The 25,595-nt window shown below is 36.2% G+C and overlaps 2 protein-coding genes across 2 annotated transcripts in view; both read right to left on the bottom strand.

Annotated features, from left to right (window-relative positions):
• LOC107715683 (tubulin epsilon chain-like) overlaps positions 1-12,977 on the bottom strand; it is a gene marked incomplete at its 3' end in the record, with an annotated part of 14,771 nt that extends 1,794 nt beyond the window's left edge. Inside the window, exons 1-10 of the mRNA XM_016521854.1 lie at positions 12,867-12,977; positions 11,994-12,067; positions 8,888-8,940; positions 8,700-8,745; positions 8,193-8,308; positions 3,533-3,654; positions 3,263-3,450; positions 2,678-2,850; positions 2,233-2,373; positions 685-825 (exon numbers count right to left, since the gene is read on the bottom strand). Of these exons, the coding sequence (XP_016377340.1) occupies positions 685-825; positions 2,233-2,373; positions 2,678-2,850; positions 3,263-3,450; positions 3,533-3,654; positions 8,193-8,308; positions 8,700-8,745; positions 8,888-8,940; positions 11,994-12,067; positions 12,867-12,891 (1,079 nt within the window). The remainder of the gene's footprint in view (positions 1-684; positions 826-2,232; positions 2,374-2,677; positions 2,851-3,262; positions 3,451-3,532; positions 3,655-8,192; positions 8,309-8,699; positions 8,746-8,887; positions 8,941-11,993; positions 12,068-12,866) is intronic.
• Positions 12,978-15,993: 3,016 nt separating this feature from the next.
• The window catches only part of lama4 (laminin, alpha 4), a 57,176-nt gene continuing 47,574 nt past the window's right edge, over positions 15,994-25,595 (bottom strand). Inside the window, exons 35-40 of the mRNA XM_016521866.1 lie at positions 24,680-24,835; positions 23,553-23,712; positions 20,587-20,717; positions 19,067-19,160; positions 18,100-18,219; positions 15,994-16,306 (exon numbers count right to left, since the gene is read on the bottom strand). Of these exons, the coding sequence (XP_016377352.1) occupies positions 16,161-16,306; positions 18,100-18,219; positions 19,067-19,160; positions 20,587-20,717; positions 23,553-23,712; positions 24,680-24,835 (807 nt within the window). The 3' untranslated portion in view covers positions 15,994-16,160. The remainder of the gene's footprint in view (positions 16,307-18,099; positions 18,220-19,066; positions 19,161-20,586; positions 20,718-23,552; positions 23,713-24,679; positions 24,836-25,595) is intronic.

The following is a 25,595-nucleotide window of genomic DNA, read 5'->3' as shown; positions in this document are numbered from 1 at the left end:
GCAGCATTAACTACACAGAGCCGTTGTTCACCGACAAGCTGCGCAAAACATGCGCAAAATATGATCGTGATTTTGTGCAGCTTGTCGGTGAACAACGGCTCTGTGTAGTTAATTCTGCTCAATGTGAAAGCCCGCACGTGATGGAGATTTACAGCTGATTACAGAAGCGGCTTTACTGACAAGATGCGCGTTAAATATCGCATGCGATTTATCGTGCAGCCCTAGTCACTATGCACTTTTTTTTAGTCATTCAACCATCTTACAGTAAGAAACCTGTCAGTGCATATGTTTTTATCTTGAAACACCAAACAATGTTTTAAGTCCATTGTTTTTACACATTGCAAAACCAAGACTTATCAAAACCAAGACTAGTTTATGTTAGTAGAATAAAAACAAAATGGATATTGAAACTGAAAATATACAGAAAGCCAGCATTCCCCATCACTGAAGCTGCCAGTGACTAATAACTTTAGTTCGGCTCAAGATCTACACACTTGCGCAAAAAAAAATAAATAAAAAATAACTTAACCAAAGAAGCTGTCTGCATTGCAAAATCTTTTACATCGTATGTGCAATTTATTTATAAGAATTCATTAAGCGGGCATGCAGTGAGAAAAAGGTATATTATAATGAAAAAAAAAAAGAAACAAAACAAGAGTAAATCAAAATAAGGGAGAAACAAACCGCTCAATATTCCGGCGCAGATCTGACAACTGAACGTTCCCACGCAGCATAAGAGCACAGGCCAGATACAGGTTGTGTTTGGGGTCGGCTCTGATTAGCTGATGCTCCTTACTAAATGCATCTGAGAACATCTGATCCAGCCTACAGAACACAGCACAGCATCCATTTGGTGATGACCAAACACACATGAAGAGGTTTTTCCATATAAAGTCTCTCCCTTCCATGCAGGGTTGTTGGCATGGGGATAATTGGGAATATTATCCAAGGACCTGTAATGAGCAGACACCCTCTGTGGCAGAGCTATTTAACTTCAGTTTGGAAGGTCACTGTCCTGCAGAGTTTAGCTCTGAAGGGTCGATCACACTACACTTTTCGTTTCATTGACTTGCTTTCGTATGCATGCAAATGTGGGAGACCAGAAATGTGTTGCATGAAACAATATATTTTTTTACATGTATGCTCTATGCCAGGGGTTCTTAACTCTGGCCCTCGAGGTCCACTTTCCTGCAAAGTTTAGCTCCAACCCTAGTCAAATACGTCTGGATAAGCTAATCAAGGTCTTCGGGATCACTAGAAAGTTACTGGCAGGCGAGTTCGATCAAGGTTGGAGCTAAACTCTGCAGGAGGCCAGAGCTGAGAGCCCCTGTTCTATGCAATTGTCTTGATAGAGGGAAACAAGAAGGTCACTATTGGCATGTAATGCAACAAAGATTGCTGAAGTCAACTGATGTTACTAATAGACGATGTTACTAATAGACCTAGCGATCTCTGTGTAATAATAGAAAGATGGCAGCATCATTACGTTTAAGTCATTTTTACCCTCCTGTAATTTGGCTCTAAATCTCAGGTGAAAATGTCATTTTGACCCCCCTTTACAAAACAGTGAATTACTCAGTAAATATACATCCATGACATTTAATATTTTGGCATTCATCACTATACATGTTTATCTTCCTTCAGAAAAATATTGAGCTGGGGAAGTTTCTGAAATTCAGTCGATTTGACACAGAATGTCACTATAATAAGCATTGGTTTCTCATGCTTAATTTTTTTTACGATCATTAAAATAATAATTAAAAAAACACTTAAAGACTGCTTAAATACAATAAATTCAAGAACTGACTGTTCACTTGCTGTCTAACATATCCCAAACTTTTAAAGGTGCCACTGTAACAATATAATCAATGCTATTCACTTCACTGGTCAGTGGTTTTAATGTTGTGGCTGATCAGTGTATTTATTTATTTATTAATGTCCATGGCATTTTCAGATTTTAAGAATTTACATGATTTTGAAAAGAATAAAAATGAAAAGTAAAAAGTAAAATTTACATTTAAATCATTTTAAGCCCAGTACTGATATAGAGGACAGGGAGTGACTTCCCAAAAAAAAAAAAAAAAACATTCAGGAACCTACCTGAACTACAAATCAGTAATTTCTTATTTGTGTATATATATATATATATATATATATATACACACATATATATATATATATATATATATATGTAAAATAGGTAAAAATTACTGCAGATATATAATGACAAACCTGCGTGGCGGTATGTTGACATCAGCAAGTGTGTATAGAGGAGTTAGACTGGACAAAAGGTAGTGTAACCGCGGGAACGGAACAAGGTTCATGGCTATCTCATTCAGATCCATGTTGAGAGAGCCCTCAAACCGTGCTGAACTGCAAGAGGAGAAATTAATTCAATACAATTAAATTAGTGATAAAATCTAATTAAATTAGTGATAAAATGTCTTACTTTTTTTTTTTGAAAGAGTCAAAGACAACAGATGGCTAGTTACATGTCTTCTAAGCTTTTTATTTTTAGAATGTTTTCCAGTCAATTAAAAAAATATTTAAGTGCCAATTTTTATGTGATGACCTTACTAGCCATATACACATATAGAAATTATCCACCAATCTGAGACTATAAACCAGAACAAAATAGCTCATCAGATAATGTCCATTGTCACAAAGCATTTAGTACCTGGTAATATTAAGAAGTAGATTGGCCACAATGTTGTTCATGGCATCAAAAGGTTTCTCGACTTTCACCACCCCTCCTTGTCCCGATATGATGGTACAGTCCTTCTTGATGGTACAGCCTGGTTTGCCAGTGTTGGACATGTGTTGTATCTTACCAACAATATCAACCAGAGACTACAATAAAGGTAAAAAAAAATAATAATTGAAATCATCATGATATATACTGACCCTCACACTGTTCCAAAACTTTATGACGTCCCTTCATATGTGTAACGCAACAGGAACAATTTTGGGAAAAGCAGCAGTGGCAAGGTCTGTCAAGTTATAAACACGTTAAAAAAGTACAATAAATGTAGTCCATGTGACTTGTATTCCAACTTTCCCAAAGGCAAGAAACCACAGCTTTGTATGAGGAACAGACTGATATTCATTATTCAAATCTTTCCATCCAGTTTGGTAATGAGAAATGTGAGCAATGTTTAGCATCATTGACGTCAAATATGGTGCAACGTGTCTTTACTTGCTTTATCAGAATATACATGACTGCAAATATGGTTTGAGAGCTATGATGCCAGGAGAGGGATACCTGGTTATCAACTGGCAAGACACAGTCTGCGTGTTCTGTGAGTTCTTTCATGGCTAGGACGCTGTTGTAAGGAGAGGTGATGACATCATCTTCTGCTGTCGGGTAGACAGAGGTCACTATCCGACATACCTCTGGGAACTCGTCTTCTAGAAGCTTCAACACAAACGTGCCTAACCCCGAACCAGTACCTAAACACACAAATGTACGCTTAGGTCAGCCCAAGTTTCTCAACCACCAACACGGGTAACATGCCAGACATCAGAAGCTTACCTCCTCCCATAGAGTGAATGAGGAAGAAGCACTGAAGGCAATCACAGTGTTCTGCAGCCTTGCGGACCTGATCCACAATCTGCTCTCTGTAGGCCAAGCCATATGTGTGATGCCCGACCGCCCTAAGAGTCATAGACAAATCACAGTATCAGTCACTGATCAACAGTCAAATAAAAAAAACGTAATGCATAACTAAAAATACTCTGTCATTAACTAAAGAATAGGATACATATTAAAAATCAGCACTCTTAGAATATGGCTTGTCCAACCTGGAACTAATCGTTGTACGCATTTGTTATGATAACATTTTACATCGGTCTACATGTCTTAAAACGCTGCCTCAGTAGACAGCTTACCAGTTTTTAGAACAGGGCTATTAAAACTGCACCATATTATTAAGGATTACAAATGTTTTAAAGTATAAACAAATTCTGCATAAAAAGGCTGTGGTTTAATAGCTAGGTATAGCATGTATTTGTTTTAAAAGCCAAATTAAACATCAAAACTTGTAATGATTTTGGTGAACTGATGTTTGTTTTTTAACACCAACTGCAAGTCAATGTGACAATGTCTGACTCTGTTTGACTCATCTTTGGCCTTAGGTTATGACCGGCTGGTTCATTTCAATCAAAATCAGTTTTTGAATATCTGTCTAGAATGACAAGCAATTGACCTTGTGCACTGATACATGAAGAACCACTTAAACGGTCAAGTACTATAAAATGGGACTGTTCAGTAACATGCCTGGAGGCTGTCAGGAGCTTCTGAAGTATAAAAACACATGGGTATGTCAACCACATGAGGAATAGTAACATAGGCCTGGTTTATATCTGGTATTAAGATCCATCTCAGGTGATGGGTGACAAGTGGTCAGAGTGGTCACCAGTGTTTACAAGTTGCAGTTACATGTATGTGATCAGATTTCGAGGTGAGGGTGACAATGAAACAAAATCCTCATGACTGCATACATCATGTCAAAACACAAGCAACAAAAAGTGTGGGGATCAAAGTTTTGACCCTTGTTTTATCACAACAGCTGACTTGAGAAGACACATTGACTAATTGAGCTATTATGCTACAAATCTACAAATGCAATGTGATCACATGTTTTGATCCAATATGATTGAAAGTGAACAAGCTCAAAACATTCTGGCCCTTGTTTACACTAAACGGGGCCATAGCCATCTCATAGAAGAGGAAATGAAGATTTTTCTTGACAAGGTATTCTTGTGAATTATTTTCATCTGGCTGAAGCATAAACATCTGTCAAAAACCTGCTAGCCTGCTTTATCTGTGTCCTGAATATATCTGTGTGTTATGGGTTGAGTTATGAATTGATAATGAGACTGTTTCATATCGATTAAGGCGTAATAATGATATTTCTGGTCTGCATTTAATTACTTTGATTATTAGGAGCAAAGACCAACCCAAAGATGTGCCCAAACAGTGGGGGATTTAAGAGCATAAATTTCATCAGGGCACCCAGCCATATAAATATATTTTAATATGGCTGGGTGCTATATAAGAGATATTAATGAGGGTGTTCATGACCAACAATATGACAATAACTATCACAAATCAATGACAATAACTATCACAAAACTATCACTGACAAGCTACGCAATATCGCATTCATAATCGCAGGCGATACATCGGCGATTATGAACGCAATATTGCGTAGCTTGTCAGTGAACTACGGCTCTGTGTAGTAAATGCTGCTCCATCTGAAAGCACGTGATGGAGATTTACTACTAATCACAGAACCGGCTTTACTGACGAGATGTGCATGATAATCGCATTTGATTATTTGCATAGCCCTACAAGCCAGTAGCTTAAATCTGGTCTGCTTGTTCTGGAGGCTGCAACAAGGATGTTACTGCTAAGAAATAATGGATCTGCATTGGATTTTATGTGATTATTCTTGTTTATCAAGTACATGGGTTAAATTCACCTGTTGGCATTTGAGTTCACTCTACTAGAAGAGTTGTTCTTTCTTGCGTGTTATCTAGTGGTCCATCTTTGGAAGACATTGGTGTGGTGGTTGAATGGGTCTCTTAGATTTTAGAATCTGGATGTTGGCATTCATCTGTTTAAGGGTATATTCTGTTTCAGTATGTCGTCACAGGCTGATAAACTGGCAGTAACTTTGTAGTATGGCATTGTGTTGAGGTGTTCCCACAGCGTAAGCTACTGACATAGCACTAAGTGAACCTAAAAGGAAAGTTTCTGTTATGTATGTAACCCTGGTTCTATAAAGAATTAGATGCTGCATCAAGTGTAGATAGAAGAGATATGTCTTTAGCCGTTTCTTGAAGACGGGATGGCCTCTTTGGGATGGCACAATAATGCAATGTTCACTTGCAGAATGCAAGCTTCTGGAGGGCACGTAAGTCTGAAGTAGTGAATTTAAGTAAAGGGGTGCAGAGTAAGTGGTTGTTTTGTAGGCATACATCAAGGTTTCTGGCTGTTTTTGAAGGAGTTATGGTTAATGAGCCTAGTTTGATGGAGAAATTGTGAAGTGATGGGTTGGCTGAAACCACAAACAGTTCTGTCTTGGCAAGGTTGCGTTAAAGGTGATGGTAATCCAGCAAGAAATGTCTGTTAGACATGCTGAGATATGAGCAGCTATCGTCTGATCATCAGACAAGAATGAGATGTAGAGTTGAGTGACATCAGTATAGCAGTGATATGAAAAGTCATGTTTCTGAATGACAGAACGTAGTGATGCCATGTAGATAGCGAAAAAAAGTGGTCCAAGAACTGAGCCCTGAGGCATCCCAGTACTTAGATGTTGCGACTTGGACACCTCACCCCTCCAAGATACTTTGAAGGCCCTATCTGAGAGGTAAGACTCGAACCACTAGAGTGCGGTTCCTGAAATGCCCTTTGCCATGAGGGTTGACAGAGGAATTGGTGCTCTTGCCAGTCTTAGGGCTTCAACAACTGAAAGAAGGGCAGTCTCGGTTGAATATCCACTTCTGAAGCCAGACTGTTTGCTGTCTAGCAGGTTTTTACGTGTGAGAAAGGCAGAGACTTGGTTGAACACAATTCTTTCAAGTGGTTTTGCAATGAATGGAAGAAGGGATACCAGTCTGTAGTTTTCTAAAAGTGCTGGGTAAAGAGTGGGTTTCCTATGTAGTGGGGTTACCCGAGCCTGTTTAAATGCTGAGTGAAAGACATCAGTGTGAAGGGACGTGTTAATGATGTAAGTGAGTGTTTTTGTTGTTGTTCCATCTCTTCCATTTCTTTTTTGACTGTAAAACAATGGCCTGGGACAATGTTGCCACCTTGTGGGCCAAACTAATTAGTTCAAGATAAATTAAGGCACATGTGCAAGCTGGTTTTGAAAAATCATGCTGTGCATGAACAGTGTGCACGTATTGTGCTGATGCTGAAACTTATGTCACACACAATGTATGCATAAACATTGTGCAAAAAAAAAAAGATGTATACTTTAGGCTTTAGCCACTGGGTTGGCATGTTGTGCCTTTCGCAATTAAGAACACAGTGTGAATGGCAGAGTACATGTAGAATATGTCTGCACTGCAAACGACTTGGGGCAAGATCATATTTTCAAGAGCATTTGTACTCAGCCAGGACTCCGACTCGAATGAGCTGGTCTTGATTATTCACAGAAAATATGGACTTTGACTTGAGATGAAGTCCACATCCTGGTTTTGTACAGGCTTAAAGGGTTACTCCACCCCAAAATGAAAATTTTGTCATTAATCACTTACCCCCATGTCGTTCCAAACCTGTAAAAGCTTCGTTCGTCTTCGGAACACAATTTAAGATATTTTGGATGAAAACCGGGAGGTTTGTGACTGTCCCATAGACTGCCAAGTAAATTACACTGTCAAGGTCCAGAAAAGTATTCTGAAGCGACGAGAATACTTCTTGTACGCGAAGAAAACAAAAATAACGCCTTTATTCAACAATTTGTCTCCTCTGTGTCTCTCCGCATCACCGTAGCACCAATTTGGAGAATATGAGCTGAACGCAGGCAGCGTACGCTCTTCTGTGTCAGTCGCGCCACACGGATGCGCTGTTTTCTTTGAAATCAAAGTGTAAATACATGTAGAAAACGTATCCTTGTGGCGCGGCTGACACAGAAGAGCGTACGCTGCCTGCAGTCTATTTACTTGGCAGTCTATGGGACAGTCACAAGCCTCCCGGTTTTCATCCAAAATATCTTAAATTGTGTTCCGAAGACGAACGAAGCTTTTACGGGTTTGGAACGACATGGGGTAAGTGCTTAATGACAAAATTTTCATTTTGGGGTGAAGTATCCCTTTAAGTACTACAACACTGCAGTAATGCCTAATAGGTTTTGACAGCAACCTGCACACATAATTTACATTTTTTTATGCCACATTAGAACCAAAGACTAATTTCATGCTGTGATTTTTTTTTTACATGCCCAAGTTTTGTTCTTGGCATTGAACTTAAAAATTATGCATCTGATGTACTGTGGTATTAAAGGTATAAAATAATCTCTACCTGTTGACAAATTTCTGTCTTTGCAAAGTATATAACATCATATTGTCCATCACTAGTAAGACTGTATCTGTTTTAAAAGCAATCATTGCACATTCACACACTGAACAGAGTATGCATTTAGAAGCTGTGTGACAGAGTCCCTGCCAAGACAGACTCTTACCAGTTGTTCCCAGAACCAGAGACATCACTTATGAGTTGTGTGCTGCTGAAGAGAGAACGCAACGGCCCCTGCAGAATCTCTCCTAGGACTCCCTCCTCCATGTCCACTAACACGGCCTGCAGACACGCACACAAATACAATTGATTTTCTGTTATGTTGGGGACTTACCATTGACATCTGTTTTTACACTGAACAAAATTATAAACGCGGGGACATTCCATATGCGTAATGGTTTTTATACTGTACAAACTGTACACCTAAACCCCTTACATTTTTAGATTTTCAAAAAACTTCATTTTGTATAATTTATACGCTTGTTTCCTCATGGGGACCAAAAAAATCCTTGACCACAAGGACAAGGATTTTGAATATTGTCATCTTTCTGGGGACATTTTCTCCCCATAACGTAGGGTTTACCAGGACCACATACACACACAAACGGTAGCAGCCAAAATCTAATGGGTCTCCACGCCCCATCTCCAATACATCACCTAACATGGTGCTCACCCTGGCCTTTAGAGCGTTGATCTTGCCTCCTGTAGAGTCTGCTCCTCTACAAATACACCACACACACAAATACACACATAAGATCCCACAATAAATCAAGTGGATCAGCAAGGAGGTGAGGATATGTGCACAAACAAAGTAACACGAACGGAGTAGAAGGTAGTATAAGGAGAAGAAAGAGAGGCTACCTTTGGTCAACATTTCTAAAGAAGCTGCTCAGCGCCTCATCATAAACTCCCATCTGCAGAGACAAAAGCAAGACTCAGTTAATGGCTTTTTAGATCAGACTGACAGCAGCATAAAACTTCGCCAGATTTACCCAAACATGGATTTTACACTGCCTATAAAAAGTATTCATACCCCTTCATTTTTTTCACCTTTTGTTATGTTGCTGCCTTATGTTAAACTGCTTTAAATTACTTTTTTTCATACCCTTATCTGGGACAGTTGAAATTTAGCTCAGGAGCATTCATATTGCTTGTAGATGTTACTACACTTCGAGTGAAGTTAACCTGTGGCAAATTCAATTGAATGGGTATGATTTGGAAAGGCACATACGTCGTAATAAAAGGTCTAACAGCTAAAAATGCATATGAGAGCAAAAACAAAAGCCCAGAGGTAAAAAAAAAAAAAAACTGCCTGTAAAGCTCAGAAACAGGATTGTGTCAAGCCACACATCTGGGGAAGAGTTCAAGACAGGAGAAACCTACAGAAGGACAAACATCACTGCAACACTCCGCCGATCTGGGCTTCATGGCGTTATGGCCTAACTCAATCCTCTCCTCAGTGAAGACACACGAAAACACACTTGGAATTGCAAAAAAACACCTAAAGAGTTTTTTTTTTTACTGTTTACACAGCAAAGCTTAAAATGCACAGATCCGATCTTTTGACTTATCAACTTTTTGTCCCTGCCTGTTTACGATCCAAAAAAAAATAATAATAATAAAGCCACCTTTTTTTTCAGACTGACTTCCAGGGTTAGTTCAACCAAAAATAACATTCTGTTATCATTTACTCACCTTCATTCCCTTCCAAACCCATAAGACTTCATTTAATCTTCAAAACACAAATTAAACTACACTGTAATCAAACTTTGAAGACCCAAAAAGATAATGAATTCATATGAATCAAGCAGTTTAACCCAAGTCTTGTGAAGCGATATGATTGCATTATACAAACAAACAGATTTAATTTAAGCTTTTAATTATATCTAAACAATGACTCACACACATACAGTACATAAAGTAAACACAAAAGCTCATGTGTGCAGGATGCGCAAGAACCGGTGAGGTTTGTTCTACCCAGTGTTGCCAGATTGGAAATGTCCAAGTATCGTACCAGAAGCTTTATGTGTGTTTCAATGTGAATAAAAGCCCAAATTAATTATCTTCATCTCATATATATATATATATATATATATAAAGTGATTGTATCTCTTCTCAAGACTTGGTCAGGAGTTTGATCATATAATCATATGGCAAAAGTATAGGAAAACAGGTTTGTCACTGTTTCTCTCTCTCGCTCTGCTTGCTTTCATCAGGGGTCACCACAGCAGAATAACCCTTTATGACCTTTTGGATCTTCTACACTTTTGGTTACCTGGACTTTTGATGCCTGTTTCCAAAGATTAACTGAAGTCTTATGGATGACATAAGGATGAGTAAATGATAACAATTTTCACTTTAAATAATCTCTTGCTCAGATTAAAAAAAAAAAACAAAAGGAACCGGTGAGGTTTGTTCTACCCAGTGTTGCCAGATTGGAAATGTCCAAGTATCGTACCAGAAGCTCAAAATTATCGTATTTGGAAGAAAATTATCGTACACGAGTAAAAACGTACAGAATACAGCTATTTATCTACTAGACTAGAACAACAACTTTTTGACACAACCTTCAAATTACCACAATAAATAAATATGCTAGAGCCCTATGAAATACGTTTTATTTTTTCCCAAATTCCTTTTTTTTTTAAATTCCAAATTCAAATTTTTTTGGATTCTGTTTTTTTTTTCCATTTTAATTTTTCTGGACTCCTTTTTAAATGGTTAAATTAAATTTTATTAATCAAAAGCACGTCTAATTAAATAATGAAACGTATACAATTCAACATCAAATCTATTAAAAAGTTTAACCAAAATGTTTAGGGTCTTATGAATATTTTTTTCACCTTGTTTATTGTTACCAAATTCAGTGTTTTAATATGTCTAATTATTTGAATGAATAAAAACTACTTTTATTTATAGCCTTATGAAATGTTTTTTTTTTCTTTAGAAATTCTGCGTAAAATTTTTCTGGTTATCGAATGAAGGCATAACACATTAATTAAATTTATCTTTTAATTCATGAAAATTTAAAAAAAAAAATTTGGGGCAAACAAAGGGGATTTACAATTAAAGTTAAAACATGTAAGAAATATTGTGATTATTGCTTAATAATTCAGTTTGTACATTCTACTGAACAATAGTAATACATTTCTGGCAGAAACTATATATTTTTGAATCTCAGAGCAGTTCTGGGGATGTTGTTCATGTATTTATGTCCTATTTAGTGAGAAGGCAGATGCTGAAAGTTGTAGGACATTCCTCTCAAAGCTCTTACACTCAAACAACGGCAGCTGGGAGTGAACCAGTGCTGGGTCGATGCTCAGGCCATGTGCTACATGTGTTCTTAATGTGCACTATAAAATCTCTTCATAGAGGGCCTTTGTATCATTTTCAGATTAAAAAAAAAAAAAAAAAGTGGCCAGACCGAAGTGTCAACAGATCCAGATATTCCCTCACAGCACAGCAGTAACGATTTTAGAAAATCGTTTTATGGTTTTTTTAAAACCTTTTATGGTAAATCTCATCAAAACAATGCTAACCTCTAATCCATATAACTGTAAAGCAGAATTTAGACATGATAGAGGCACTTTTTATACTGTCTTTATGCTGGTTTCAATTTTAAAATGTAATGAACATTTAAACATATTTGTATATGTATTTATATTTAATGCAAAATATAATTTCCTTTTTTGTCTTTTGATTTTAGGGTGAAATGTGACCCAGATGTGTTCTTGACAGGCTTGGTGAGATTCACATATTAAATCTAAATCTTACTGTGAATAGAATATGACTGACATGATAAATAAACTTAACACAACATAAAACATAACTTACATAAAAAGGATACAAATATTACATACTCAGTCTACCTGTAAAATAGATATTTTCATGCAAGTCTTAAAAAAATTACTAGAAAAAAGAAACAAGTATTTGAAAAACATCTCTATAGTGTCATATTATTTCTCACTTGATTGACGTGTGCGTGTTCTCTGAGTGCGAGGTCCCAGAAGCGGCAGCCCACCTGATTCCCACACTGACCAACTAAAACACACACAAAACAATGACATGAGGCAACAAGACAGAAATTCTTGGTCAGGTGTGCGTGTTATGCACCTTTTTTGTTGTTTATTTGGGAACCAATGACAGCTTGTACTTTAATTTTTTTTTTTCCCCCCCGTGAGATATTATTGTCTGGTGGAGTATTTTTGGTTTAGTATGGAAGAGGATCTTGCATACTTTTGAACATAAATTAAATTAACACTTTTAAATATGAATATTTGTCAGTTTTAAAAATGATGTATTCATTTGCATTTTTATTAACTGATACATAGATTGCTGAGTTCTACATTTTATTTTAACATGGCAAACCAAGTCCTGCATATCAGTGGTCTTGTGTTGATAAATCATTTCTAAAAGATCACCCACATTTATTTATGCATGTATGTAACGTTATGTATGTTTGTAAGCATTTCTGTATGTAGAAGAATTCAAAATCCAGTTGCTTCAAATCTGAAGGGGACACGGTTGAGTTGAATGAATCTTATGCTCTTGATGACGGAAAGTCTGCTTTATTACCGACATAACGTTAGCTGAGAGAAGCTCAACACTAGAAGAAAACTGCGGTTTGAATACAGACCTAGCAGCTGACATGAACAGACTGGGACAGTAATATAGAAACTTCCTGAAATCATATTTCTTACAATAAGATTTAGTTATATTTCCTGAAATTGCCATGGTTACTATACAGACATGACTCTAAATTAGCATGTTTCAGCCCCTGTCACAGGGAGTAACGCGGTTAACTCTAGTTATGACCATTACAAATGAACTCTCTTCTTACCTTGGACTACTATGGACTGTGTCATCTTTTTAGTTTATACCGTTTTATTTACTTTTATCTGCATCTTACATCCATCTGTAGACTCGTCGCTTGTTAGTTGACGGTTGTTGTTTGCTATAGAAACAGACACAGTGGGCGTTTCGCGCGGCAATTTGAAGTCAAAGCGTCGTTGGTTGATGACGTATCACAGTGCGCAAGGAAGTTCTGTTTTGTAGTTTTTCCTTTTAGCATTTTCCTCTAAGCATAGGGCTGGGGATCGATTCCATCAAGGGGAATCGACTCCTCATTCAGAGCCCTTTTCAGTTCAACAAAGCTTATCTGTGGGTGCCTCTCAAACGAAAGGCTGCACACATTTAAATTCACGAAAATAAACTGAAAGAAAAGGAGTCGGTACTGAGATCATCTGAATTTTAGGATGCAGCCTTCCGTTTGAGAAGCACCATTTACCTCCCTCATGCTCGCTAAAAGCCGTAATTACGAGAGCTGTGAGATAAAAGATTATTTTCATTTTTATATTTTTATTACCATTCGCCTCCCTCGTGCTCGCTAAAAGTGATTAGAAGTCATTAGAACCAGTTTAAAAAAAAACGATTCAGAGGTTATCCAGGAATCGGAATCGGAATTTTCCGAAAATCTCGGAATCGAACAGCCCTATCAAAGCATTTTATCCACAAATGTAGATTTTCACGTCTCCACCTGTTTTTACTCTTCAATAATTATTAAAATAAGAATAAAGAGCTGGTATTTTGTTGTATTTAACTGATAAGTATACGTTTATTAATTCAATTATAATATCTTGTTAACACCCCTTTAATATGTTTTACCTTTTTTTGAGCTTGTGCTGCGGATTTTATTGATTTATTTACCCTATTATATTTATGTGTCTAATTGAGTACTTTGATTGTTATTTGAATGTCATCTTGTTCTAGGCTAGCTTGTAATAGGTCTACTCCTTGATTTTATTTATTTACTTTTAAAGTTTGTAGCTTTTTTTATTTATTTATTTTGTCATGTTCAGTCATGTGCTGTTGAAAGATATTGTACTTTAATTTACTGTAGGCCTACTTAAAAAAAAGTTTTACACATCTGATAAATAATCATTTCAGAGAATGAATCCCTGTCAAACCACATACTGTCCACACTAAACAGTATCCAAGATTAGAATTAGTGTGTCTCGGGTCATAGTATGCTGAAATCCAAAAGATACCCGGTCTGGATGGTCTACTACCCAGATGGGAACAGAGTCTGGGCTAAATCTGGTTTAAAGATCGAAGTGCAGACACATGCACACTCTTCACTTACATTCGTTAAATTGTAAGATCATGTCCATTCACCAATGTGACAACATTACTCTGGAATCCCTGTTAAGGACACAATTAAATCCGTAGGTATTACAATTATGAGAAATGCAGGAAGGTAATTTTAGAAAGACCAAAGACCAGTTTAAAAAGATCAAAATAATTAAATATAAATGGTTACAAATACATCTTTCTCATTTGGTTGAGTTTTTGTTTCAATCCATCATTTTACCATCATTATACCTGGGGATGTCTGAGTTTATAAGTGAGAAATGTTCTAATAGTTCAAGCAGACAAGTTCCTAATATTTATCCATTTTTTTACCCAACTGTTAAATATATTAGAATCTCTTGTTTAAAAATTCATGTTCATCCCAAAATTAAAGAGAACAATTTTAAAATATCTGTTCTTCTAATAAGTTCCTAAGTGTTACATTGATATCAAAAGTGCACTATGTAGACTTTGTAACTTCTCTACCAAGAATACAGAACAGATTTTTTCACTTGAAAATTCTTGTGCCTTTTGGGATAACCTGCAGAATTGGTTACATGAGAAAAGGTAGCTGTACTGAACTTGTCTTTTGCAGGTATTAGACATTAAATATGGAACTGTTCATTTGCACTTGGAACTACAACGTCCATAAGAATGGTCTATAAAAGTTGTAAAGTTAAAAGTATATTGCTGTTATATTAATTTAATATTTATAATAATGTAAACATATTCATATAAACTTAATATAAATTTATATTTATCTTCAGTTTTGTTCAAATATTCTTCACCTATACTGCAGGTGAAGTTGGAATTTACATAGAAATACAGATGCAAAACAAATATCAGAAAACATCAGCTTTATTAATGTGTACTGTATGGCTTTGTTAATATTTTGTGCATATTTGTTTAAAGTATCAGGTTTTTAGTAATTACCTCAGTTTAAGATCTTTTTGTATCAGTTTAACACAATGCTTGCAGTGCTCTGGATTACAGTACATTAGTAATTAATTAACTATTTCATAGTGATAGAATACTGTAGCTATAAATGATGCTGAAGAGACAGTGACGCTTCATTCTTCACTGAAACACAAGCAATAACACAGAGTGATTTCTGTTGCCGTCGCTCAAGCAGCAGGACAGGCGCCCACACCGACTGCACCGCTGACCAAAGCCGCTTTACTGAAGCTCACAGGAGACTCGTTCACAGACAGGTTCCTCATGCAACCCGTGTAGCCCCTCCTGCTGTGGAGACTGTGAGGCAGCATGGAGGCTAGAGCAGAGGAAAGGATCAAAAAGATTGGAATTAGCTCTCTCTGAGATTTATGAGCTACAATGATTGACTTTAGAGACGGAATAAATACAACACTCACTCATACAGTCACAAAGACAAGAAAGAAACAGCATTGTGATTAGAGCAATCCTCCTGTTGTATTCCAGTCATTTTAAAGGGGTCATGAACTGAGAAATCAAAATTCCCTTGATCTTTTGAGACATAAGAGGTCATTGTACTATAAAAATATCCTGTAAGTTTCAGAACTCGAAACTTCCTTGTTGCAGGATTTATATTTAAATAGCCTTTTTGCGGCTTAATATTTACAGATACTAGTCCATATCACGATTTAAGTGTAATGACCTTCCTTTGATTAATTCATCCAAACTTTGACAAATTCCGTGACATTCCACGTTATACAGTAAATTCCGTTGACTGGATTCCGCAATTCTATCCGTGTTTTCCACATCGTGGAAATCATAGAGCCATAGGCGTACCTTGTGGGAAGGTCCCAACTCCACCTCTGAGTCGCTGTCATCAGAATCCTGCGTGTTGCCAGATTTGTATCAGTTTAACACAATGCTTGCAGTGCTCTGGATTACAGTACATTAGTAATTAATTAACTATTTCATAGTGATAGAATACTGTAGCTATAAATGATGCTGAAGAGACAGTGACGCTTCATTCTTCACTGAAACACAAGCAATAACACAGAGTGATTTCTGTTGCCGTCGCTCAAGCAGCAGGACAGGCGCCCACACCGACTGCACCGCTGACCAAAGCCGCTTTACTGAAGCTCACAGGAGACTCGTTCACAGACAGGTTCCTCATGCAACCCGTGTAGCCCCTCCTGCTGTGGAGACTGTGAGGCAGCATGGAGGCTAGAGCAGAGGAAAGGATCAAAAAGATTGGAATTAGCTCTCTCTGAGATTTATGAGCTACAATGATTGACTTTAGAGACGGAATAAATACAACACTCACTCATACAGTCACAAAGACAAGAAAGAAACAGCATTGTGATTAGAGCAATCCTCCTGTTGTATTCCAGTCATTTTAAAGGGGTCATGAACTGAGAAATCAAAATTCCCTTGATCTTTTGAGACATAAGAGGTCATTGTACTATAAAAATATCCTGTAAGTTTCAGAACTCGAAACTTCCTTGTTAGTCTAGAAACAGCTTATGTTGAAAGCAGTCTGCCAAAATGAGAGCTTGTGGAATGTTCTACTCTATGATGTAATAGTGTGGCTAAGCACCGCCTCTGCAGAAGATCAACACCTGTTTAGCCCCGCCCACCGATTCACACACGTAGTGAAAATAACAAGAGAGGCAAACGCAGGTCTACGCCGAAACCGAACGATAAAGATGGCTCTGAAGAAAACAATACGCTGTTCAGTGCCAAGTTGTGGAAAAACACTGTTTGCGTTGCCTTCCTTCTGATCCCAACATTAGGAAAGAGTGAATGTACATTATTTTTAATGAAGATCCAGACAGCGACAGTAAGAACTCGGCCCTTTGTTCACTTAATTTTACCGCAGATTCGTTTACAAGCAAGCACAATTCGAAGCAGAATTTTCAGAAAGACAGAAACTAAAAGACAATGTTGTGCCGACTATATTGGATCTGACAGTAATGTCGCAACACAAGTGTGAGTAACTGATCACTGATGCTTTGTCTCTTCTTTCAGATTGTTTGATATGTATTGAGTTATTTATGTGTCTTTGACCTAAATCACAGCAGCGTCCATCTGTGAAGGACTTGCTGTCATAATATAAACAACTATTAGCCAATCACAGCAGTGTTTACTTCCGAGTCTACAATCCTCCACGTCTATTCAAACAGCATTCTGATGGGGGGTCAAAAACAGGACAGAAAATAGCTTATTACTTCTAAATTATGATTTTTTTATGTAAACATCTTGATAACATTATAAGGGGACCTAAGAAAACAGTACAATTTAGTTTTTAAAAAAAAAGGCAGTTTATGACCCCTTTAAACCAGAGAAGATTTTCCCCAAAAAAATGCTAGTTAATGTTATTGCATTGGACTAAAACTCTTAGTTTTAAGACTTTGGTATAACAACTTTCCATAAATATTTTGATAACTTTTGTACTTTTTTGGGATTTCCCCCCGCCATGTTACACATGTAGTCTTCCTTGTAAAAATAGCTATTAAAAAACTTGAGTATATATATATATATATATATATATATATATACTGAGATGCATAAGCTCAATGATCAAAAACATGTGCTAACTGAAAGAAAACAAGCTGACAAAATGACTGAATCCAATATCTGGTTTTAATATAGCATAATGACAGATATACAAGCAGATTTACAGGCCGGTCAAGAACTGGCCAAGAACGATCTACAGTTCAAGAACCACAATTTTTATTTTGATAGTTACAGCTCTAAAGTCTAAAGTCTGAATCTAAAGTATTTAAATGCATCATTTGATACATTGCACTTATTGTGTATTTACATGCTTTTAAATTTTAATTATATTTTAAGAATGCCTAAATGTAATTACTGTACATCATCACCAATACAAATTTTATGTTGGCTTGAAAAAGCCCGAGCAAAAACTCTGGATTAGTTTCTAAGGTCATCCAGACAGACAGACAAACACAGACAATAACATAGACAACAGACAGACAGACATAGATATGACTGACCTGGGGCTCCTCCAATAAACACTGGAGAGCTGCTGTTCTGTGCTGTTTCATGCACAGGCCCCACAACATGATTCACCTCTGAATCCACATCCAGCTGCACCACGTTACCATCTCTGATCACTGCAAAACACAGCAAAGCTTAATGACAGCACCGCACATGATGAAGGGCCTTTGCTGCCTCACTGCCCAGTTAGTCAATGACCTAATGTCATAATTATCTATAACAAATTCAAGTGAGTCCTACTGTATATACACATGTGTGTAGCCATCATTTCAGAATAAATAAATACATACATAAACAAATAAAACTTTTTTTCCTGACTTTTGTCTAACTGACAGGCTTTACTTTTTCGTATATATTTTAATTGGCTAAGAAATCAAATGCACTGCTAGACAATAACCAATAATTTGTATTCTATAATATTTTTCCTATATTTTCCTAATTACAATTGGTAATTAATGATTGGTTTATACAAACACATAATATACGGTTTTATCCTGATTAAAGCTTTAATACAGTACGGCAACTGCATGCGCATCCATGTTTAACGCTTCTCATAGCTATGTGAAAATAAGTGTATAATTGTAATAAGTGTATAATTGTAACAGTTCGTTGTTGGAACATGTGTGTAGCCATCATTTCAGAATAAATAAATACATACATAAACAAATAAAACTTTTTTTCCTGACTTTTGTCTAACTGACAGGCTTTACTTTTTCGTATATATTTTAATTGGCTAAGAAATCAAATGCACTGCTAGACAATAACCAATAATTTGTATTCTATAATATTTTTCCTATATTTTCCTAATTACAATTGGTAATTAATGATTGGTTTATACAAACACATAATAAGGCAGAAATGTTTATATACTGTAATAAATGTTATGTCAATTAGCACTGCATTATTCCTGCACGTCATACTAGTTCTAACAGTAAAAAACTTGTATGGGTTTTAGGTCTCTACCTGTGATTTTGTGCCAGTTTCCGTCACAGATTTCTTGTCTAGGAGACACGTAGGTGGAGAACTCACGGATACCATTATTCACCACGACAACCACCTACAAAACCCCATCAAAACAAACACATTGACTTCACTGCTCCTATTAAATATCTCTCTCATGAAAACAAGCAAGAAGACAAATGCACGCACAGGAAAACATTATGAAGCTTTTGCATTGCATTCTCTAAGCTTTGATTTTTGGTTACTGCTGCTTGCTCAAACAAGTATGACAGCATAGAAATCATTCTGAGATTTCTATGAACACTGCAAGATTCAGTCAAATGTGCTTATGAATTATGTTGAAATGTTTATATGATGCTTAAAAAACAAGAAATAGTTCAGTTGTGCAGTAACATAAGTACAGATTGTGGTGAATGAATTCAAATTTAGGCAAAAACGTATCACAGTCAAGTGAAAAGAGAAAAGCCTCATTTGAAAAGTTGCATCACTTTGATACTGTAAACAGCAGTTAGTTAATAGTCACGATATCAAAATAAAAATGTATTGTTAACATTGAAATGAATAACACTAACTTTGGGGGAAAAAATTACAATAGGTGTCCTTACTGATCATGACTGACATTTAGGAATGAGGGTTGGAAAAGGTTTTGAAAAGACAAAAAGATGTCCGCTTTATTGTATTGAATGTGCACGGTTACTTACAGTCTTAAAAGTATATTTTTAATGAGCTTTACTTGCAGATGATATAATATTAATGAAATAAAAAATATTCTTAATTGTACTTTTTTTTTTAAAGGGGTGGTTCACTGGGTTTTTTCTAGGCTTGATTGTGTTTATGGGGTGCAGTCTAACATGTGTTAATGCATTATTTTTCACATAATTTACCTTTATTCCACACCTCTCTGTCCCTTCTCTGAGAAACGGGCTGATCATTTCCTTCTTTTATGAAGCCCCGCCCTCAGAAATAGGCGATGGGCTCTGATTGGTTAGCTAGCCCAGTGTGTTGTGATTGGCTAAACCGCCTCTAGTGCGCGTCTAAACGTCCCGCTTCCCAGGGGCGGGGTTTATCTGGGTTTGTGATGTCACGAACCCGGGAAGTAACTTGTTGTAAGTCCCTACCAGCCGTTTTTGTAGGCATTAAACTGCCAGAATTTTAAAAGACGACATCTCCGTTTGCATTGAACTTTCAGCTTCGTAACTTTGCAGATATTGTTTATGCTCAAACAGCAACATTACACACTAATTAACATTAAAAAAGTGAAATCGCAATGAACCACCCCTTTAATATAGTACACTTTCATGACTATATTTCTTCTACATCTAATACTTTGTAATAATGTGAAATTACATGTTTTACTTTAAGTACTTTATAAATCATTATGTTTAATAATCTTTGTCATGCTTTGAAGAAGTACAATACTTGATGTGCTGACTACCATACTAAAACATAAGTCATGTTGAACTTGTTGAAGATGAATCACACATCATGGGATTTATAATAAATCTTTGATTGGATCTTCAGACCTGGTTTTGATAGATGTACAGGGTGAGATATTCCTTCTCTCCGGTGAAGACATGCAGAAGCACTCCTGACGCCACACGAGGGCGCACCTCCATCACCATCTTAAATCTTGAGCCAAAATTAAAGGAGTCATCTGTATGTCAGGAGAAGAACATACTTTATGTCAGCATATTATCCCTGGATTCACTTATAACCGCAAATGGCTAATGCATTTAGACAAGGAGACATCTGATTCTTGATCACTGCTGTGTATTCAGCTGTGCATGCTGGGATTGTGTCCTCTTGAGCCAAGTTGAGTTATGTGCATGTGTAACCCCCTGACAGCCGCACTAGGGCGTGAAATGTCTCTATGCATATTTAACAGCTGCAACTCCATTTCCCAAGGCCTTGAGGACTGCTTAAATCATCCCCAACCTCTGCACCAACCAATCAGATGGCTGAACAAGCGGCAGATCACATTCCACTTCTCTCACAGGAGCCTCTGTCTGTCTGTGGCTCTCACTTATGTGTTGGGTTATTTTTTTAGTGGTATTCTTGCACAAGACCACCATGAGAATTCAAGCTGGTTCAAGCTGGTTTATGCTGGTTAGTGTGAGTTTGGCTCTCACCATAATGTCGCTCACAAGCAAAACATGCTTTGTCTTGATAAGTTAGCAATTAGGGTCAGTGTACTGGGTTAAGCAGTCAAATTTATCTACTCGTTCTTTGCCAGTACTGTTTTCCACATCTTAACCTCTTAACCGTCACCCCCCTTCACTTTGATCATAGATGTGAAAATGCACTATCCAAACTCGAATTCATAAATACGTTGGATTACAGACCTTAGGTTTGTCTCTTTTTTAAGAAAAGACAATCAGCAGATTATTGCTGAAGTGAAAGCATTTAAAAAAAATGAAAGTTTTAAAAAAGTTCATGTTTAAGTTTGTTTATTTTATGTTTAAGTTTACAGAGTGTCTTTTTACACTAAGCGCAAAAGGCCTGCTTTGTTGGCAGAGGCCATTTGCACTAACTTTACTTTGCCATTTGGACAACATTACTAAAGACGGCTATCAGTTGACAGCTTTAGTGACGTAGATGATAAGCGCTTGACGCAGTTCAAATCCGCCTTTTGCCGAACTCGTTCTTCTCCATTTTCACATCTCTTATCACATCGGAAAGGCATTTATTTTCAATAAAAATGAAGGAAATAATCTGAAAGTTTAAAATAAAGTATTGGGTAAGTGTAGGGAGGCTTTATTGTTACAATAAGGCGGCATCCATTTAATAATTCTAACAAAAATGAGAATTTACACTCAATGTTGTTATTGCATACTGTTTTATAATGTACCACAAAACTGAGGTGCAGATATTTACCACTATTTGCAAAAAAAAAAAAAAAAAAATTTTCACTTTGTGTAAATAGAATCCATTGCTGTTTGCTCTTAGTGTAAATAGCATCTATTGTTATTTACACAGTGCAAATAGCCGCTGCCTCAAATTTATTGTAAAGAATGTGGTTTTTATATAAAATAAATATTTTACAAAATATTTTAGAATCTAAATTCGAATAAAATTAAAGCCTTGTCTAAATAAGTTATGTGTCAAATTTGAAATTTATATCACAAAAATTGAGGTTCCTGTGAGATTTTGTTCAGGCGCTATACCAAAAATAGCCACTGGGTGACACCCAAACATCATTGAACTTTTTTGATGCATTTTCCTATTACAAATTTTACATTCATCACAAAATGAATTCTATCACAAAATAACCACTAAATATGGAACCTTGAGACTCTGACCTTTCCAACGACGTGTTTTGTCAAGATTATCAAAGATTTTAACTCTAAAATATTGTAGTATATTTCGAATGATACCGGGATGCTGACAGTTAACAGGTTAAAATAGTAAAATCATTCAAACTGAAATAACACAAATAGAATGTCAGTTATGTTCAGTTACTATTTTAGTGTTTTAAGTTAAACTGAGCAAAATGTTGGCACCTAGCTAAAATATAAATGTGGGGTTTTTATATTTAAATTTCATTTCAGTTAACATGTATTTTACTTCAAGTAACTTCTTTTTTTTATCATTTTAGTTTTAATTAATGATAATAACCCTGCCTGAATAAAACATTTCACATAATTTACGCTTAATCCACAGCTTTTAATAATAGCTTAAAGGGGTCATATGATGCGATTTCAATTTTTCCTTTCTCTTTGGAGTGTTACAAGCTCTTGGTGCATAAAGCAGATCTGTAAAGTTGCAAAGACTAAAGTCTCAAATCCAAAGAGATATTCTTTATAAAAGTTAAGAGTCAGCAACACCTACCTAAAACGGCTCGTTCTAACACGCCCCCACATATCTACCTCACTATGTGGAAAAGACTTGCATAACGCCTCCCAAATGTTCGCGCAAAGAAAGAAGGCGTAACTTTTATTCTCACTGTAGTATTGTTGCCGCTGCCGCCATTTCGTGAAGACGCTGTGTTTGTTTGGTCTTCCAAAAGAGGACGATATCCGCTTCGTCATGCCTAGAGCTGATCTGTGCTCACGCTAAGCCGGGGATTCCGCTCACGCTAGGCAGCCGCCTCAGATCGATGAGCTTTGTAAAAATCGACGCGTTTCAGAAAGGCGGGGCATAGAAGAGAAACAATAATGTACAGTATGTGGAAAATAATGTGTTTTTTTTACTTTAAACCGCATAAACACATTTCATTACACCAAATACACAAAATAATGTTCTTTTTAGCAGCATCATATGACCCCTTTAATAACTTTTTAATTAAAATGAGTAAATTATTCAGTGAAGTTATGAAACTTTGTTCCATTGATGTCACTGAGGAATAAATCAAGAATGTAAATAAATTCATGCTGACATACCCAGTGGGGTCAGTGAGCCATGGTGGGAATACAGTCTCCTCTTTCTCAACACTAAAACATTTAATTAAGTGAATTTGAGAGTAGTGTAGTAGTGATGCATTGTATGTTACCCAGCAACACATATCCTCCCTCCTCAGTGAAGTATGTCCCTGGTTCAGAGGGGCCCTCATAACAGGGTGTGACCCCAAAACTGTGGGAGGCAGAGGTGAGCCAGCGGCCATTCAGCTGGAGACTCCGCACACAGCCAGAGAAGCCAGACACAGACGTCTTCTACAGAAGTATACATTTCATTAACAGGCAGTTTCATTAACATCATCACAAATGAAACTCAAACATGGTGATCAGGACCCAACACTAAGCATATAACACTAAAATAAATAAAAGGACATGTTATTAAAATATTGAGTTTTTTTTTATGATGTGAGTGCTATGACACTGTAGGAGACGCTGTCAAAATATTGATCTTTTAAGTAGGCTAATCTTGTGACTAAAACGTGACATGGTATAATAAAACACTAATCTGAGAAGTGTAGAAACCTGGTTATCTCAGCTGGTAAAACATGAGACTTAATCTTGGGATTGTTAACTAAAACCATCTATTTTAAAACATTATACTTTTGCTCAAGATTTACCTACCCTTATGAAAAAGAAGTGCTGTATCTGCAGATGATATCATTTGAAAGAAATAAAAGGCCACTTAAATGTACTTAAAGAGAGTACACTTTCATGATCATGTTTCTTAACACACATAACTCAGACAGAAATGACATTAAAGTGTATTTTAGTTTACCATAAATGCCATTATATTCTATTTGCATGCAAGTTTATTCTTTTAAAGTATATTATTTCCATAATAAGTAGAGAAAATAAGTATGCATACAGTACTCTATTACTGAACAGTCAAGAGTGTGCTTGACAGCGAGGATAGAAACACTAATGTATTCTGATCCAGCTGCCTGCATTCCAGACATTTCTGCCCGTTACCATGTCTCTGAAAGCTTTCGTGAAAAATTGCACCTAATTAACGTGAATACTATTTTAAACTGTGACAACACAGGATATTTATAGTGACAGACTGTTAATGCCAAGATATTTAGTGCACTACTGGTCATCTTTGGACTGTACTCAGTTTCAGTTAATTTTGTGATGGTGATTACATGGATTATTCATTTTCAGATAGATCTGAATGATTTGCAGCACCTGAGGGAATAGGGCAGTTAATGAGGGATCACAATACCTGAATGTTTTTCTTGGCCTGATCAGGCGGCACCCCACCTACAAAGAGTGGATCTTGGACAAGCAGTGAGGTGTTTCCGCCTGGTGCTCTGTCCTCTAGTACCGTAAGCCCGTCAATTATCAGTCTGCCAGTATTTACACTTCTGATAAAGATTATCTACAGAAGGAGAGAGAGATAAAGTGTCACAAAAAAGAACCACTCCTGTAATAGGCAAACTATTCAATAATTACTGCTTATTTGGGAAGAGGATTCTGTTACTTGAAACTAAAGACATCAAGACATCAGAACATCTCAGCATTCGAAGGTTGTGTTCTCAATTCTATGCAATGTAAATGAAGCTTAAAAATTCTAGTGGGATGTCAATCTAAAGGTGAGTAATTTGGCCTCTGTAGAACTCTATATGCTTGGAAACAATCATTATCTGCACTAAAAAAAATACACTTAGGAGCAACTCAATAATTTGTTACAGCCAACATTATTAGTTTTTCACAAATTATATTTAAATTTTAATCTGATTCAAATATATGTATTTTCCCAAAGATGCAAACATTCATATGAAATAAAAAGGATTATTTATTATAAAGATCATACACTTTTACACACTTTTCTTTAGACATAAGCCAAACTGTTACTTCATGTAGGTCAGTATAATTTTTGGGATTTACACCATAAAGCTAAATGAACTATAACATAATTTTGTTATTCAATGTTTAATTTAGTGTTCCTACTATAAATAAAGAGAACTTTGAAAGACCTTAATGTTTATTGTGATATCTTTTTAACATACATAAAAAATTTTATTAAATTAAACTAAACTAAATTATTTAATTTTATTTTATTTTATTTTATTTTATTTTTATTTTATTTATTTTATTTTATTTTATTTATTTTATTTTATTTTATTTTATTTTATTTT

This window comes from Sinocyclocheilus rhinocerous, unplaced genomic scaffold, assembly GCF_001515625.1.
Source record: "Sinocyclocheilus rhinocerous isolate Xijiao unplaced genomic scaffold, SAMN03320098_v1.1 scaffold270, whole genome shotgun sequence".
Taxonomy (NCBI): Eukaryota; Metazoa; Chordata; class Actinopteri; order Cypriniformes; family Cyprinidae; genus Sinocyclocheilus; species Sinocyclocheilus rhinocerous.
The sequence above is the reverse complement of the archived record's forward strand: the minus strand, read 5'-3'. Positions and strand labels throughout refer to the sequence as shown.